Source organism: Mastigoproctus giganteus, chromosome 14 (assembly GCF_048544385.1).
Source record: "Mastigoproctus giganteus isolate SK-2022 chromosome 14, ASM4854438v1, whole genome shotgun sequence".
NCBI classification, from domain to species: Eukaryota; Metazoa; Arthropoda; class Arachnida; order Uropygi; family Thelyphonidae; genus Mastigoproctus; species Mastigoproctus giganteus.
In genome coordinates, this window is record NC_143588.1 from 94,091,097 (window position 1) to 94,109,880 (window position 18,784).

Below are 18,784 nucleotides of genomic sequence, written 5' to 3' on the forward strand. Positions count from 1 at the left end.
TTTTTTGACAATACCGTTTTACTTCAGGACAAAAGTGGTTAACAAACCAATCAGTAAATAACTCCCTGGTAACCCACGCTTTTCTATTTGCTTTCCATATCACAGGTAAATTCATTTTTATGTTACCTTTTAACGCCCTCGGATTTTCTGAATGGTAAACTAATAACAATTTTAATTTATAATCGCCAGAGGCATTTGATCCAAAGAGTAACGTTAAACGGTCTTTGGCTGCTTTGAACCCAGCAGCTGATTTTTCTTCAATAGAAATGAAGCTTTTTGTTGGTAGCCGTTTCCAGAACAAACCGCTTTCGTCAACATTGAACACCAAATTTGGAAAATTTTCACGTTCAATTATTTCCTTTAGTTTTACTGGAAACTTATTTGCAGCTTCTCCTGTTAATTTTACACTATGAATCCTGGCCCGTTTTTTAAATTTCTCGAACCAACCACGAGAAGCCCCAAAGGTTTCCGTAATTTCTTCAGTTTGTTTAGATTTCAGGTGATTAAACTGGAATATTTTTTTTTATGTTAAATGGGGCTTGAAATTGCCGACTTCGTTATATCGAAGCTTCGTTATCAGAGGTAACGTTAACCGAGGTATGCCTGTAGTAATAGTTATCCACACAGCAAATGATATTTAATAATTTATCAATTACTACTTTTAAACAAATTTTGTATTTACCAATATTAACAATGCTTCCACAGTTCCTCCTTAGCATAAATTGAAGTGCTGCTTTTGAGGTGACTATAGATCCCAGAAGATTTGTTTGAAGAAGTGAAAGAATTCTGTCATGATGAATTTTAATTAAGAGATGGTCATAGTTGATTGCTAGAAGATATCACTAAAATATATTTAATTATATAGATATTGAAATATAATTGAATTATATAAATACTGAAATGTTGAAATTCTTTAGTAAGCAGTACTTAACCATTAAGCATCTGTGGATTTCCAATTCATCAAAAAGAAAAAAAAAAAAAAAAGGATATATATATATATATATATATATATATATATATTATTTGAAATAGAGGAAAAGCTTTAATCATTTGATTCTGAAAGCACAAACACAATATTCACAATTATAAATATTAATGTAAATAAATATGTTATTTGACTGAGAGAAGTTTAAAAATGTTTGTTTTGATACTATTACAACACAGCAGATGGAATGTGATGTGTTTCATATTTTCAGTTGCTTGAACTATTTAAGTAAAATGATTTTGCACATTATAAAATAAACTTTCTGTAGGAATTGACGAATTGTCTAAACAATCCAAATGGTGACCATGGATGAAACTTGTATTCATTACCATGATCTACAGACAAAGCAGCATTCCATGGAGCGACATTACAAAGGATTGCCTTGCCACCAGAAATTTCAAGACACTACTTGATAGTTGAGATTTAATACTGGAAAATGCAACTTGCATCTACGAAGCAGTAATCTTAGAGTGACGTACCACGCAGATGCCACAAAACTCAAGATTGTAGATAATGAAAAGGACATGGGAGTGACTATACAAAGTGACATGAAGTTTTCTGAACAGTGTAGACAGGCTGCTAGGACAGCTCACAGTGTTTTGTTAATGACACATAGGAACTTTGCCAGTAGAGAAAAAGAAGTGATTATTTTATTATATGCCTAACCATTGCTTTATATATGTTACACTCAGATTGGGAAATTGACTAGTTCATGAAATGGGCAAAATTTTGATTGTGTCCTGCTCATTTTGTGAACTGGCCATTTAATATCAAATAATATGAATAAATATGTCTTAGAGTATGTAACCTGTTTGCCTAAACAGCCATAAAGTTTAGTTATTATAAAATACTAAACTCTTAAAATGGAATGGCTTTAACTATTCTTAAAGAGAAAACTCCAAGGACACTGACATTGATGTAACGATGTTATAATGGTTAACAGAAGTTATAGTATAGTTGCTTAGTTATAAAATATTAAATAAAATAAAATTTTGAATCGTATGTGTTAATCTTTAGCATACAGTATCTGTTTAGGTTAGTGTGCAAGTCTATTAAAAAGAAAGTTTGGTTAGTTTATACGATTATTCAGGAGGGATTCAAGCAAAAAAAAAAAAAAACCCACACAATTCAAAATGAAAGTATAGTAAAAAAAAAAGGTTACTTTGGTTTATACGACTATTTGAGAGGTTTATAGACTTCCAGGTTAATCTAAGTAAAAAAAGGAATAATTGCAACCAATCACTATCAATGGTAGGAGGAGCTATGCTTGCAAATCACTGCTCTTGTCATGGCTCAGCACAACTGATGTAACTGCATACCATTGAGGTTACTATTAATCCCAACCTGCTATAAGACTAAGGGAAGTCCTTTAGCAACCCACCAGTTCACTATCATTCCCAACATGCTATAAGACTAAGGTAAGTTTTTTAGCAACTTACCAGTTCATGAATTGATCAGAATATAAACCAGCCAGTTTGTCAACTGGGTGAGTTTTTGTCTGGGTCATGATATGGGCAATAGGAGAGGCCAATTCAAGGAATGGACAAAAATTTGCCCACTTCATAAACTGGTCAATTTCACAATCTGGGTGTAACATATATAAAGCGATGGTAGGCCACATCTTGAATACTATATACAAATGTACAGGCTCAGAGACCCTTTTAGAAAAGATGAGGGCCTGTTGGAAGAGGTACAGAGGAGAATGATGAGATTGATTAAAGGCACAAAGGGCTATTCTCATCAAGAGAAACTTCAGTTTCGTAACATACAGTGTTTGGAAATCAGGTTTTTGCAGAGCAACATGATTCAGATATTTAAGATCTTGAAAGGTATGAGTAAACTAAATGCTGAGGAAGTTGTTATGCTTGGTTATGTGACACTTACAAGGATTTGTTGATATGGAGGTTTGATGGCGCATAGGCTACTTTGGCCATAATGCGCCTATTCATTTATTATAAAAAGAGATGAAAAAGTTTCATAAATTCAGAACTGATTAAAAAGTCCTGTTTGCTTTATGAAGTTGAAAAATTCGGAAATATCTGCATCATCTCCAAGGAGATTCTCTAAAGTTATTGGTCTACGAAGATTAACCAGTGATAGCAGGGTTGAAGTTCTGTCTTGTTCATAGTAAGGGCACTCAATGAGAATGTGTTTAATACTCAGATTTGTATTACAATGTGGACACTGTGGCGGGACATTCCCTGTGAGTAAATAAAGGTGGGTCAGATAAGTATGGCCTATTCTTACCCTTGAAAGGACTACCTCTCTCGTCTTGATGTGCGGACACTGGAGCGCCAAATTTTTGGATCATGTTTAAATTGAAAGAGTTTATTATTAATTTGAGAGTGCCATATTGCTGTCCATTTTGACAGGCATGCAGCCTGAATGATTAATGCATAGTCTGATGGCGGAACAGGGATATCAGTTAAGTCGAAGCTAGTTAGATTTTTTGCGGCTTTATCAGCCAGTTCGTTGCCCAAAATGCCAGAATGAGCTGGAATCCAGCAGAAGGTGACCAGTTGATTGCTTTCTTCAATTTGTAGTAATATGCTTTTTATTTCATCTAGAACATGGTGTACTTTATCTAAGGGGTTACATAAAGCCAAAATTGAGCTGAGGGAATCAGTGTAAATAACAGATTTTAAAGCACAGTCAGAAGAGAGATTCTGTAAAGCTAGTTTGATTGCATATAATTCAGCTGAGAAGATACTGAATTCAGATGGCAGGGATGCTGAAATAACGGTATTTGGAAACACTGCAGCCGCTCCGACATTTGAATTAGATTTAGAGCCGTCTGTATAAATTGGAAAAAAGTCAAAGTATCTTTGAGTGTGAGCTTCGTGAAGTTGTTTGATATTTGATGCTTGTAAAATGTTCTTTCCCCATAGAGAGAGGTAAGTGTCACAGGTCGGTATAGGAGGTGGAACCCATGGTGGTTGAGTACAAGTTGTTACCTCTTGTACGGAAAGGATGGAAACATTCCAAATTTGCATCAGTTCAAGAAGGCGAAGACCAGCTGGCTTTACTATGCCTGGTTTATTTCTGAAAAGGTTTTCTAATGGTGGATTGAACAGGTATGACTGAGTCGGATGCATGGCACAGCTTTGTATCTTGACAGCATACTTCAATAACAGTGTCTTCCTACGTAGAGTTAGTGGGGGTTCATGGGCATCAATGTAGAGACTATGTGCTGGTGATGTTCTGAAAGCACCGAGTGAAAGTCTCAAGGCACTGTGTTGAATTGGATCAAGCCAGCGTAATGCACTCAATCTGGCTGAATCATAGATGGGAGCTCCGTAATCAAGGCGGGATCTGATTAATGCCCGATATAGCCGAAGCAGAGATGTACGATCTGCGCCCCATGTTTGGGCGGATAAAGCTCTGAGTATATTTAACTTTTTTAGACAGGAAGTACGTACATTTTTTATGTGGTCTATAAAATTTAACTTATTATCAAGTGTTAATCCTAGAAATCTGATGCTATTAGTGACCGGGATGGAGACATTATAAATTTGAAGTTCAGGATCCGGATGAAGTTTGCGCTGTCTACAAAAATGGATGGCAACTGTTTTCTGCTGCGAAAGTCGATAGCCATTGAGGCTGGCCCACTGTTGTATTTTATTAAGTGATATCTGGAGCTGTCGTTCAATAGACCTCATGTTTTGGGAATGGCAGGAGATGGAAAGATCATCTGCATAAAGGTAGGTCTCAACTGTATTTGGAAGCTGATTGGTGATGGAATCTATTCTAAGAGCAAACAAAGTGGCACTCAGTACTGATCCCTGTGGTACTCCTTCTTCCTGTATAAATGTTTTAGAGAGGGCATGTTGGTACTGAACTTGAAACGATCTAGTACATAGGAAGTTCTGGACAAATATAGGAAGGTTGCCTCGCAGACCAAGAGAGTAAAGATCACTGAGTATGCCATGCCGCCAGGTAGTGTCAAAAGCCTTCTCGATATCTATTGAAACCATTACAAGATGTTCACGTTTAACAAAGGCATTTCGAATGGCGAATTCAGCCTTGACCATAAGATCTAAGCATGACCTATTTTTATGAAAGCCATATTGGCTATGGCTCATTAGATGTTGTGACTCAATGATCCATACGAGTCTTCTGTGGACAATTTTTTCAAGGATTTTGCTCAGACAGCTTGAGAGAGAGATCGGTCTATAGCTATAGGGGTTAGTTGGATCTTTTCCAGGTTTTAGGAATGCCAAAACAGTAGAGTGATGCCAAGAAGTTGGAAGAACATTTTCTAAAAATATACGATTGTAAAAAATCAGAAGCAGGCTTAAAGCTTTGTCATTGAGATGTTGAAGCATGTCTTAATAAATCCCATCTGGCCCGGCAGCACCATTGTGGGCTGTTCTAATGGCATGCAGAAGTTCAGAGTGTTGCAGAGGTTTGTTATATGGAAGAGTACGTGCGGTTTGAAATTTTATGGCATGCTTTTCTCTAGTTTTTTTAATTCGTTGGAATGACGAAGAATATGCTGATGCCGCTGATATTTCAGCAAAGGTATTGCCCAAAGCATTAGCAATATCTAAGGAACTAGATAGATCTTGCCCTTTCCAGGAGAGGATTGGAGAAGGTATAGTAGGAAACTTACCAGATAACTGTCTAATTTTTTTCCATATAGTTTTCGGATCAGTGTTTCTGTTAAAGGTCGATGCAAAACGGGTCCAGGATTCTTTCTTGGCTTGCCTTTGTACAAATCGTGCTTTTGCTCTTAGCTTCTTATAGTTAATGAGATTGTTTGTGGTTGGACATTGCCGAAATAAATTCCAGGCTTTGATTTTTGCTTTCTTTGCTTTTGTGCATTCGTCATTCCACCAGTAATTATAATGCTTGCGACCAGGGGGATTTGATAATGGTATTGTGTCCTTGGCCACTTTTAGGAGATGTGATGTGATGTAATCTGTTACACTGTCAATATTCTGGAGCTGGATTTTTTCCTCGTCAAGAGAGATTGATGATCGAAATTTTGCCCAGTTTGCACGAACAAATTTCCATTTCCTGCAGAGTTTGTTTGAAGGAGACTGTGATATTAAAAAATTGCATATGATTGGAAGGTGGTCACTGCCCATAGGATCATTTAAAACATACCACTCTATGGTTGGGAGGAGTATTGGAGAACAAATTGAGAGATCTATTGCTGAGGTGTGTCCAGTTGGGAGTTGTATGTGAGTGTGCGCACCAGTATTGAATAAGGTGAGGTTTTGTGACTCTAGAAAGCTTTCAACGAGTCGACCACGTGTGTCTAGTTTAGGACCGCTCCATAAAGGGTGGTGTCCATTAAAATCCCCTAATATACAGAGAGGTGGAGGTATCTGTATGAGTAGATCTTCAAGATCTTTTAAACAGTAAGTATGGTTTGGTGGTAGGTATATTGAGACCAGTGTTATTGAAATATGGAGAGTTATATGAACAGCAACAGCTTCTATGTCAGTTTGAAGTGGAATATGTTTAGTTGGGATCTTTGAATTTATTAAGATTGCTACACCACCATGGGCAGCATTTGCTGTATTACGATCTCTTCGATAAAGACAATAGTTTTTTATTGAAGGAGAAATTTGCGAGGTTAGGTAGGTTTCCTGAAGACAAAGGGCAACTGGAGAATATCGGTTAATTAGATCACAGATATCATCTGTGTTGCAACGAAAGCCTCTGCAGTTCCATTGTAAAATACAAGGCATTATTTGTGTTTAATTGTTGGAGATGTATCTGACTGCTTTTTGAAAGTTACTGGCTTATGACGTTCTAATTTAGATTTATCTTTTTTGGAGAAAACTGGCCGACCTGTGTCCATTTCTTCTTCTGCATGGAGTTCTAGAAGGGGATCTTCCTGTATGGGTGTGCCATCTGTGTCCATGGTTGTATCTTGAAAATTTTTTACTACATTTGTGTTTAAACTATGAGATATGGTATCTATGACTGGAGCAGGAGATGCCACTGGTATTGTCAGAGGAGTATTATTTGCCTGGTCAGAGAACTTGGATTGTTGCTTAGAAAGAACATTTCTAGCCCAGTCAGAAATTGATTTGTTAGTGGGAACTGTTACATCAGTTTGAGTAGAGACTGTCTGAAATTTTTTTACAGCATTGGCATAGGTCATATTTTTGGTTATAGTAGGAGCGACTAACTTTCTCGCTTCTGGGTAACTTACTTTGTTCTCAACCTTGTACTTTACTATTTTTTTCTCCGTTTTCCACTTTTCACATGTCTTTGAATATGCAGGATGGTCACCTTTGCAATTTGGGCAGGTCATTTTTGTAGCTGTACAGTTACTTTGTATGTGATCTGAGGATCCACAATTAGGGCAGACAGGAACTCCTCTGCATACAGTTTGTGAGTGGCCATACTTTTGGCATTTGTAACACCTTAAAGGGTTTGGAATGTAAGGTCGGATGCAGCAAAGTAAATAACCTGCTTTTACAGATGAGGGTAAGTTGGGTGTATTGAAGGTGAGAATAATATTTCTTGTAGGTGTCAGTTGATTATCTTTTTTAGTCATTATTCTTTTTGCTTCAATTACATTCTGTCCCTGCAGTTCTTGAGTTATTTCTTCATCGGTGACATTCAGTAAGTCCCAACTGGATATCACACCCTTAGATGAATTTAGGGTTGTGTGTGGAGATATTTTAACTGGAATGCCAGCAAAGCTTGTGAGTTGTAACAGCTTCTCGGAATGTCTGTGGTTGGTGGTTTCTACTAGTAGGTCTCCTGATTGCAGTCTCTTCACCGTCTTGGGAGATCCTGCAATACCCTCCAGATGTTTTTGTATGAGAAACAGAGACAATTTATTCATGGGCTGACTAGTAAGGGAGTGGATGATTAAGAACGACGGGCAAGGTTGCTCCATCCGATCAGTCTTTTGTCTCTTTGGATTATCGTTCTCAATATCCTTATGGTCTGTGTTATCCATGATTGCTCCTTTTAGCCCTTGGCAAGTGGACTTACTTGCCAAGATTTCTGGCCCCGCCACGGGGAGGCAGGAGCAGTGCCACTAGGAGGCCAAGCGGTTAAAGTGTTAGTTGATTAGTGACTTAGAAAAATGAATAAAAAGAAAGGTGGCTTTTCTTTCTCTGTTATAACTTGTGGCTTTTCAAGTGTAGAACGGTTTTAAAAAAATAAGGCTTTAGATAAATGTATAAACTTAAAAATAACTTTAATCGCCTTTGAAGAGCACTTTATAATCTCACAGATATCGCTTGGCCTCGAAATACGCTTGGCACCCGGGGCCCACATACAAGGAGACATAAATTTAAATTGAGATGGGATAACTGCAGACTGGATGTCCAAAAATTTTCACTTAGTCAAATGAAAGGTTAGAAAGTGATATTTGTCACTTTATTTTAAATTTAATTAAACTTTTATTTATTTTTTGGCTGATGCTATGTAACCTTGTTTCCTTGCATAATTTTTACAAACAGATACCAACATTCATTGAATACCTTCAAATGGGTAAATCCATTACGGGTGAACATTATTCTTTTTTGCTCCTGAGATTTCATGAGCAATTGATGGCATGTAAAAAGTTTTTTCAGGCATTGTAGGGAACACACCAGAGGAATCTCTTCCTGTATGATAATGGCTTAAGTCAGAGGTGGGTCAACTCACCACACAATACTAATATCAAATAATCATAAACTGAAAGAGCAAAAAAAAAAAAAAAAAAAGGTGGCGCCTTTTTTATAAAAAAAATTTAATATAAAAATAATGTACAGGCTTAGACAGGTACTCCAATTGTCCATTCTCATAAACTTCTCTCATACAGTAATTGTTCTTAATGAAGCAACAACAACAGTCTTTTCAGGCTTATAATTTTTTCAATGTTTGACTCCTTTGAAAAAGCCAGTGGCATTTGATTTTTAAGGCAATCATCAGTCAGTTTCAACTGAAACTGAATATTTATTATATTCATAACTGAAAATGCTTATTTACAAACGTATGTTGACCAAAATTTGCAAGAATACTGGAGTGCCAGATTTTATGAGTTTGAAAAATCACTGTTAGGAAGAATTTTCTAAAATGACGAAGCTTCTTGAATGGTACGAGTGCTAATTATTTCCTAATACTTGCTCTGCAGTGCAGAATAATTCTGAAAGCCCAGAATTTTGTCCTATATTTCTGCTGGATAATAGTTGAGATCAACAGTGTAGGTTATGAAAGGGTTTGTGAAAAGGTCAGTGTTTCATTTGTTTACCTGTAAATTTGGATATGTCACCTCAAAAGAATTTATTAATTCACGCAGACAACTTAATATATTTTTCAAAATTTGCACCTTCACCTCCACTTTCATTTTCCATTTGTGCCATGAAATGAAACAGAAGTGACTAGTTAAGCGACAGAAGTGAAACTAGTTAAATCATTTTCAGAAAAAGTGTAAATTTGCTTTTAAAGGTCAATACAGGACCAAACATTTGGGAAAAGAAAACATTTTTTCCTTGCAAATGTAAATTTAGATTGTTTAAATATAACATAATATCTGTGAGAAAAGCTATATATTTCAAAGCCATTTATTATTTTTCAAAAGTCTGCAATCTTCTGGAAGTTGACCTTTTCTTATATAAATTTAAAAAAAATTTTTTAGGTTCCAGAATCTCTCAAGTGCCTTTCATTTTGACAACCAATGGACATTTCAATGAATGAGTAATTCATTACCATCTGAATCTGAATTTACAAGAAACAGATTAAGAAATTTGCAATGGTATAGTGCTTGAGCTTGAATTTTGTTTGTGTAGCATATGAGTATATCAAGCATATACAAGCAAGCACATAAAAAAAATTAAAGTCCTTGATGCAAAAAAAAGCCACTTTGTGGATAATGTGATATATACAAAGTGTGGCTACACATGCAGCCACTACACATCAATTGCCACATGTGAAATAAAGGCACAGCAGTTGACCATGAACCATCTCCTAGTTGTCTGCCAAGTCATGTTCCAACATGTACATTCACTTTTCAGTGAAACAGGTTTTCATTACCTTATGTTTTTGCAGTTTGCCAGAAAAATGACAGACAAAAGAATTGAACAATGAATCAACCTCAAGTTTTTAACAAAACTAAAGAAAACACTAACTGAAAGTTATGAGTTGTTATATCAAGTTTATGAAGAAAGTACTATGTCAAGAGCTCACATGTTTGAATGGCATAAAAGATTTTTAGAAGGAAGACAATGAACGATCAGGCCATCCAGTATCCAATAACTGATGAAAATATGGACCAGCTAAGGACATTGATTAGAAGTGATCGTCGTTTAAGCATTAGAGAATGGTTGCATCACAACTCGATATGGACAAAGAACAGTCAGACAAATTTTAACTTAAAATTTAAAAATAAGAAAAGCGTGTGCCAAGATGGTGTCAAAAATTTTGAATAACGATCAAAGAATGAGAAGACTCCAAGTTTGTGAAGATGTTTTGAAAAAAAACTGAAGATCCAAACTTTCTGAGTACTGTTATTACTTGCAATGAAAGTTGGCTGTTCCAGTATGACCCAGAAACTAAAAGGCAGCCAATGGAATGGAAGACAAAACAATCCCCCAGACCAAAAAAAGCAAGAATGTCAAAATCAAAAATGAAAACCATGCACCTTGTTTTCTTTGATACATATTAAAGGAATTATTATGGCTGAATACATCCCATGAAATCAGACTGTCAATCAAACATACTACATTGAAGTTCTGACAAGGCAGCATGAAAAAATTTGAAGGAAGAGACTTGAATTGTGGAAGGATGGTTGGATGCTCCATCAAGACAATGCTTCAGCACACAATGCACTCTGTGTGTGCCAATTTTTGGCCAAAAATCAAATCCCTGTGTATGAAGACGTACCCCACTTGCCAAGACCTAGCCTCTTGTGGCTTTTTTCTCTTCTCTAAACTAAAATGTAAACTTAAGGGCACTCGTTTTCTGTCCATTGAAGACATTACGAGAAAAAAAAAAACCAGTGTTAAAAGGGCTTACAGAAGATTACTTCTAGAAATGTTTCTGTGCTTGGAAGAAATGCATGGTACTATGTGTGCAAGCCCAAGGTAATAATTTTTAAGGGAATAACTTGTAAGGTATGAAATATTTTACTATATTTATTTTATTGCAACAGTCTCCTTATTCAATAGCCACACCCTGTATTTACTTATATTGTAGTTCAACAGTCTCCTTATTCAATAGCCACACCTTGTATTTACTTATATTGCAGTTCAAATACTCTTCAAGCAAATTATGAAACTGTTTCAGTTTTCTAACACTGAAGGGACTCTGTCAGTATAAATGCTATCTAATTTTTCCCACTCGATCTTTTATTTTTTCATAAAAATTTCAATTTCCTTAAAAATATCCACCTTTAGAAGTTAGTTGACACAAATTGAAGAGTTCCTCAATTACGTCAAAACTTTCATTAATGCTATGTATAAAAATACACAGCTGAATAATATTGGCTTTATTATAATTTATGTTGAAAGTCAGTGAAAAATATATTGATATATATATATATATATATATATATTTATTATAGCTTAAGTAAAAGAGGTACGTGCTATTTAATAGTATATTATGTTAGATATGATGGTGGTGGTGGCTGAAAATATAAGACCGATTCTATATAAATATAAGAACATGTATTTTAACAACCTGCCCAAAAATATACCTGTAGATCAAAACACCAAGTAACTCTACAATAGCCGATACTGGCCCCCGGGGTCAAACCTAGTAAAAAATAATCATTAGTAAAACAAAGTAATAATAATATAATACCAAATGTTAATAATAGGTGATAGGATACAATTAACATTTGGCATTATATTATTATTATTAATCCCCAAAAGAGATATATCATTTTGCCTAGAAATCAGAGTGTCACCAAAGATAAGCATAGGAGCAGAAGAATCCTTTTTGCAAGATATAAGACAAGACTGAGTTTTAGAAGGATTGAAATCAACTAAGTTGTTTTTGCCCCACTGGAGAATTACCTGGAGATCGGTATTTAAGGAATTGGTAGCAGATTTTCGAGAAGTTGAAGCTGATTGAGCAGGAAGAAATTTTGAGAACAAGGTTTCTCAAAATGAAAGAACTGAACCTTGGGGGGACACCAGCATTAGTGGAGAAGTTAAAAGACAGAGAGCCATCTACCATCACTCTCAGTGAGCGATTAGTCAGAAAACTGGATAACCAATTACAAAAAACAGTTGGCAAACCATAAGATGGAAGCTTGTTTAGAAGAACTTTATGCCAAACATGATCGAAAGCCTTTGATATGTCAAGAGCAACTGCTTGTGTTTCACCGAACTTTTCCATTGAATTAGTCCATAAATGGGTAACATTGGATTGACAGTGGAACGACACTGACGGAATCCATACTGGCGATCGCTGATCAGATGGAAGGTTTCTAGGTAGTTTAAGAGTTGGCGGTTAATTGTTTTTTCCATTACTTTAGAAAGAGTAGAAGTAATTGCAATGGGACGCTAATTGGATGGGAGGGATTTGTAACCCTTTTTAGGAACTGGCTGGATATGAGCAAATCTCCAAGCAGAAGGAAAAATACCTTTGGAATAAGAATGTGAAAAAAGGCGGCAAAGAACAGGAGTAAGTTCAGGAGCACAGGTTTTGAGAACAAGTGGAGAAATACCATCGGGACCTGGAGCTTTCTTAGCATCAAGATTCGTCAAAATCCTTCTGACATCCTTTTGACAGAAGACCACAGGAGGCATTGAATGGAGCATGTTGGGAATGGTGGGAAGTGTTTTACCAAGATCATTAATACGTGAGTTGGAAGAAAAATGGGATGCTAGCAGGTCAGCTTTATCCTTGGCTGAAGTGACAACAGAACCATCTGGTTTGGACAGAGGTGGGAGCAGAGATGGGCAAAAGTTGCGGCCAATAGCTTTGGCAAGAGACCAGAATGCTCAGCTACCATTAGGGCAAGAAGCAAATTTTCTACTCTTAGCCTGTTCAAACTCTAGTTTGGACTGATTCATAACTGCTTTACAATTGTTGTGAGCTTTGGTGTAAGCAGAAAATGAAACTGAACAATTGGAAACAAGCCAATTACAATATGCAACATTCTTCTCTTGAACACCTTAGCACATTTTTTGGAAAACCAAGGTTTAGATAAAGGATTAGATTTTAAAGTGGAGTGTGGGATAAAGGATTCCACTCCTGCAAGAATAATTTCACTGACACGATCTGAGCAAACGTTGACATCAGAAGTTTTGAAACAGTAATCCGACCAAGGAAAAGAAGAAAAGAAATCTTGCAGATCATCCCATTTTGCATTCTTGTAATTCCAAACAATATGAGGTTGAGAATAGCCATGAGATAAAGGCTCCATTGGAGAAGAGACAATCACCAAGTTGTGATCTGAGGTACCTAAAGAACCTCTCACTTCGACAGTGAGGTTGTTTGTGAGGAAAAAGATAAAGTGTGTTGGCTGTATGGTTAGGACTGTCCGGTATTCTTGTAGGTAAATGAACAAGCCGTGCAAGGTCATTAGTAATTGTAAAAGGCACAGCATCTCGATCAGCTGGGTCGGTGTGACTAGAAAACGGAACCAGCCAGAGTTGTGAACATAAAATCACCAAGAAAAATTACCTCACTGTTAGGAAAGTTGGACTGGAGAAAGTCAAGTTGCAAAGAGAGGAAGTCAAAGAGCTCCAAGTGATTAGTGGAGTTGGGAGAACGGTAGAGACAAGAGAGGATGATGTTTTTTTTTTGGTTTTTAGGAGCATTAGCAACTAATGCCATATTGCTCCGGGATATGCAGTGGTCATTCCCTGACCTTTCCGCATCTTCCGTATTTGGTGGTGACGGACAAGAGATGAATTTGACACAATGAAGTAGAGAGATTTTAAGCCAGAGAAGGTCGAAAAGAGGAGATTTCAAATTACCAAGTCATATATATATATAATATATATTTATATCTTAGATATATATATATATATATATATATTTTTTTTTTTTGTATAGTTTAAGTACAATTAGTAAAATAGGTAAGATATATTTCATATAGGATAAGCTGGTAGCTACTTAACCCTATAATAGCCATAACTGGTCCACGAGGCCAAACCTAGTAAAGGATGATCATTAGTCAGAGTAAAAGTAAAAATAAAATTTAATTGACTTTAGTTGTTTAGTTAACTTTACATAAGTTATTTATTAATTTTCTATATTTTATTTATATATATATATCTTATATAGTAACGAATAATGGTATTAAGAAGATCATGTCAGAAAGAAGCAAGAACATTGCTGTCTTTTCCATAATTTTGGTGGATGACCTCTGATGATGACACTGAAATTGTGAAGGACGCTGCAAAGTTATTTCATTTTGGTCGCTTTTTCACTTCTTATCTTTATTTTAATTTCCAGTCGATTTCTTCCTCTTTTTCATTCCATATATCGCTCCCAGTGTATACCATATTTTCATTAGACTTAAACCAATAAAATCTCCTTCACTCGTTCTACTTACAATATTATATATATATCTTATATATATGTATTCCAATATATATATATATAAAACATAAATTAAAAGATTGAAAGAAAAAAGAATAATTACAACAGTTTGTTTTGATCAACTGTGATATAAAAAATAAATCTATCAGTGCACTACTAAAATGTTTTTTGTAACAATTTTTTTTGTCATACATAAAATTTATTCAATAACCTTTTTATTATTTAAAAATATAAAATGATTTAAATTTATTCCCATTTATAGTTTTACCTGCTGTGTTAATTACGACATCTATTGGTCCAATTGTTTCCTCGACATGTTTCATTGCCGTCTTTACATCTGATTCATAATTCACAGTACACTTTAAGCCTGAGACTGTACCTTTCTGGTAAAAAAAAAAAAAAAAAAGAACATTTCAATGAATAAAAATAAATATAAAAGACAAATTAACTTAAAACACTGTATAAGCTCAGTAATTAATCACAGGCTGGGCAGGTGTGACAAATTAACTGGCATGACAAATTAAAAGGAGAGGAAAGTTGCACTGTATAAACCAATGGAAGGTTAGGACAAAAAAAATGACAAAATAAGTGGCATAATAATTACTACAGTTATACTATATAATCCCATAATCCAATCATTACAGTAACAAGAAATTCAAATGAAAACCACTAATGGTAAAAAACAAAATTTTTATATATTATTCAATAATTAGTTCCTATGATGATATCAGAATATTTAATGATAGAATAAAGAATATATTTTTTCTCACAAATAACTATAAGCAGTTAAATTCATCCAATACATTATTATCTCTTACACTGAAGTTTCCACTATCTTTTAAATGTTCATACACATTGGAACTATTCCAATGATCTAATCTGATTTGTGCAGAAAATTTTCTGTGTTAGCTGAAAACTTTATGGAAAAAAGCTAACTAAATTTTAGGGGTGAGACATGCCAAAAAATTACTAACAACATCTTGTAAAGTTGAAAGAAACATGTTTTAAAGTTTATGTAATAAAATATTTATTTATTGCAAATATAATTTAAATTGCTGAAAAATGACAAAAAAAAGCTGTCCATACTTTTTTTTTAATTCATTGCAAAATTCCAAGAGACGGATCAAAGTGTTTTGGATAAGTGATAAGAAAACTAAGGCCTTTGTATATCATTTCTGAAAATTGTGTATTTCTATGATAAGTGATAAGAAAACTAAAGGCCTTTGTATGTCATTTCTGAAAATTGTGTATTTCTATGATCTGCTTGCCTTGCAGAAAGCGAAAATCCCAGCTCTCTGCTTGAAGCTAAATAAATCAATCAGGTTGGGGGAAACTGCTGTCATTTGCACACATCTATAAACTTGAATGCTATAGCAGGGTTCTTAACCTTTTGCCATTAAGGACCTCTTTTATTATTTTTCTCATGGAGTCCCCGTTAATATTATTTATCTAGATAACAATAAGAGGTATCCCCAAAGACCCCATGACTCTTTAAAGATATTGTTCCACCTATTTAACTGTTTTCATTAACTAATAATTAACTTTCATAATAATTAATTAATAATCTTCATATTTCAACATAAAATATAATAAAATAAAAATAAATAAAACGAAGTACAAACTGGAAGGGTGAGAGAGAAAGAAATCTTAATGCATTTTATAGACAAAATACTGTTTCATAAGCCTTCAACTATTTCAAGTGATGAAATTTAAAATCATTAGTATTAGCATTAATAGTGGAAAATAATGGAAGTGGAAGAAAGCAAGCTTATATGGCATCATATAAAAAAAATAAAAAATCCCATTTCACCTATTCATCCCTTCCAATAGTTTGTCTAGTTCTTCCTTAAATTTATTCAAACTGTTCTGCAACCATCCTTCAGCAATTTGAATTTATGCCCCCTCATGTGCATAATCTGAGCAAGGGGAAGAATCCCATCAGCATCGAGGTTGCTCAATCCATTCAAATCTTTAAACACCTCAATCAAATTATCTCACAGGTGCCTAGTCCCCAGACACTGTAATTTGCAGACCTGAAGCTTTTTTGGTAAGAGCACTCCCTTTGTTCCTCTCACCAATCTCTTTGCCCTTCTCTGTACCTGTTCCAGCAGCTCTACATCCTTCCTAAAATGAAGCCTCCAGATCTGTATGCAGTGCTCAAAATGTGGCCTGATTATTGCTTTATACAATGGGCTAATACACCTGCGGATACTGATAGATGGGATATCCCTGATAAGTACTAATTAGGCCTGCTAGAACTGATTATCTGTACATTATCATGTACAAATAATCAGGAGATTACAGTACAGAAAATGGCTTGTGGTCCCCCAACACTAAATTCACAATCTTCCAAGAATTTGTGGCCTACTTGGTTGTGAACCATTGTGCTAAAGCGAAGATCGCAGTGCACTATATTTTTATGCTAGTTATGAAGTGGAAAATATTTGCAACATCTTAAAAGCTCACTTTTGAAAGATTCAAACAGCTGTATAAATTATAAGTGGCTTGTTATTATTATTATTATTATTATTATTAGCCATATGGTGCAAGGAAGTCTGGGGCTTTTGCTGCACCAGCCAAAAAAAAAATCTGAGTTACCCTGAGAGACAGAGAGAGAGAAGGGAATCATCAAGAAAGAGAATGATGGTATCCAGCTCAGGACCCTGGGTGTGCCAAGCCCATACTCACCAGATATGAGCCCCTGGAGTTCTGAATGCCTTTAAAAAAAATTCATTCATGCCTAATGTTGTGTTAGTCGTAGTAGTAGTTGTAGTATTAGTGGAAAATGATGCAAGAAAGGGCTCACATCTGGTGAGTATGGGCTTGGCACACCCAGGGTCCTCAGCTGGATATCATCATTCTTCTCTTTCTTGGTGATTTCCTTCTACTTCTCTCTCTCTCTCTCTCTCTCTCTTTCTCTCTCTCTCTCTCTCTCTCTCACACACACACACACACAGAGTAACTCAATTTTTTTTTTTTTTGGCTGGTGCAGCATAAGCCTCAGGCTTCCTTGCACCATGTGGCTAATAATAATAATAATAATAAAGCATCTAGTTTTAGTTCTCTCCCATTCTGACAGTATAGTGGTACCATCACTTATCTGTAGAGGTCCAGATTCTTCGAATCCCATTAGAGGAAATTTTAAAGGCCTCTTCAAAAAAGGCTGTTATTCTGGATTTTTCAGAATGCACACCATACACATCTGAATGAAAACTTACACAGACCACAAATATATCATTATTTTATTTTTAAAAATAAAAAAAATTCAAAATGGCTAGGGATAACTTTATTTCCTTGGTGGGTCGATTTCTGTAGTTATTCCAATGCTGAATATGCCTTTATTTTTCTATGAAATTACAGGACTTCAGCTGCACAATAAATAATTTTATTAGAAGTGTAAAATGGATTCCAAATGCTACATGCACTTTGTCTCATTGGACTGCCCTCAAATTTACTTCGCTGATCAACTGACCTCAAATTTACTTCGTAGTTCATCAACTGTTTCTTCAACTCTCACCAAATCTCTCGATAAAACAACGACATTATATTTATTAGCCAAAAATTTCACGGCCGTCGCCTTTCCAATTCCTTTTGTTCCACCAAATATCATAGCTACTTTCGACATGACGAAATTTAACTAAAAATTATCAGCCGGCTGAAGTTATGTTCCAAACAACCATAACATTCAAACACGCTTGCAAACTGTCCACACTGGTTGAATAAAATTTTCAAAAGGAATAGCTAGCTTAAACGAGTCTCAAAGTACTGTACAGGCATACCTCGGTTAACGTTACCTCTGATAACGAAGCCTCGATATAACGAAGTCCGCAATTTCAAGCCCCATTTAACATAAAAAAATATTCCATTTTTGTTTAAATCACCTGAAATCTAAACAAACTGAAGAAATTACGGAAACCTCTGGGGCTTCTCGTGGTTGGTTCGAGAAATTTAAAAAACGGGCCAGGATTCATAGTGTAAAATTAACAGGAGAAGCTGCAAGTGCAGATGTTGAAGCTGCAAATAAGTTTCCAGAAAAACTAAAGGAAATAATTAAACGTGAAAATTTTCCACCAAATTTGGTGTTCAATGTTGACGAAAGCGGTTTGTTCTGGAAACGGCTACCAACAAAAAGCTTCATTTCTATTGAAGAAAAATCAGCTGCTGGGTTCAAAGCAGCCAAAGACCGTTTAACGTTACTCTTTGGATCAAATGCCTCTGGCGATTATAAATTAAAATTGTTATTAGTTTACCATTCAGAAAATCCGAGGGCGTTAAAAGGTAACATAAAAATGAATTTACCTGTAATATGGAAAGCAAATAGAAAAGCGTGGGTTACCAAGGAGT

The 18,784-nt window shown here is 35.3% G+C and overlaps 1 protein-coding gene across 3 annotated transcripts in view; it reads right to left on the reverse strand.

Annotated features, from left to right (window-relative positions):
* LOC150075389 (carbonyl reductase family member 4-like) overlaps positions 1 to 18,160 on the reverse strand; it is a 41,499-nt gene extending 23,339 nt beyond the window's left edge. For all 3 annotated transcript variants that reach the window (XM_090388777.1, XM_090388776.1, XM_090388775.1), the window contains exons 1-3: positions 17,913 to 18,160; positions 14,709 to 14,823; positions 683 to 829 (exon numbers count right to left, since the gene is read on the reverse strand). In XM_090388777.1, coding sequence (XP_090244903.1) covers positions 683 to 829; positions 14,709 to 14,823; positions 17,913 to 18,065 — 415 coding nt within the window. In that variant the 5' untranslated portion in view covers positions 18,066 to 18,160. The remainder of the gene's footprint in view (positions 1 to 682; positions 830 to 14,708; positions 14,824 to 17,912) is intronic.
* Positions 18,161 to 18,784: the final 624 nt, after the last annotated feature.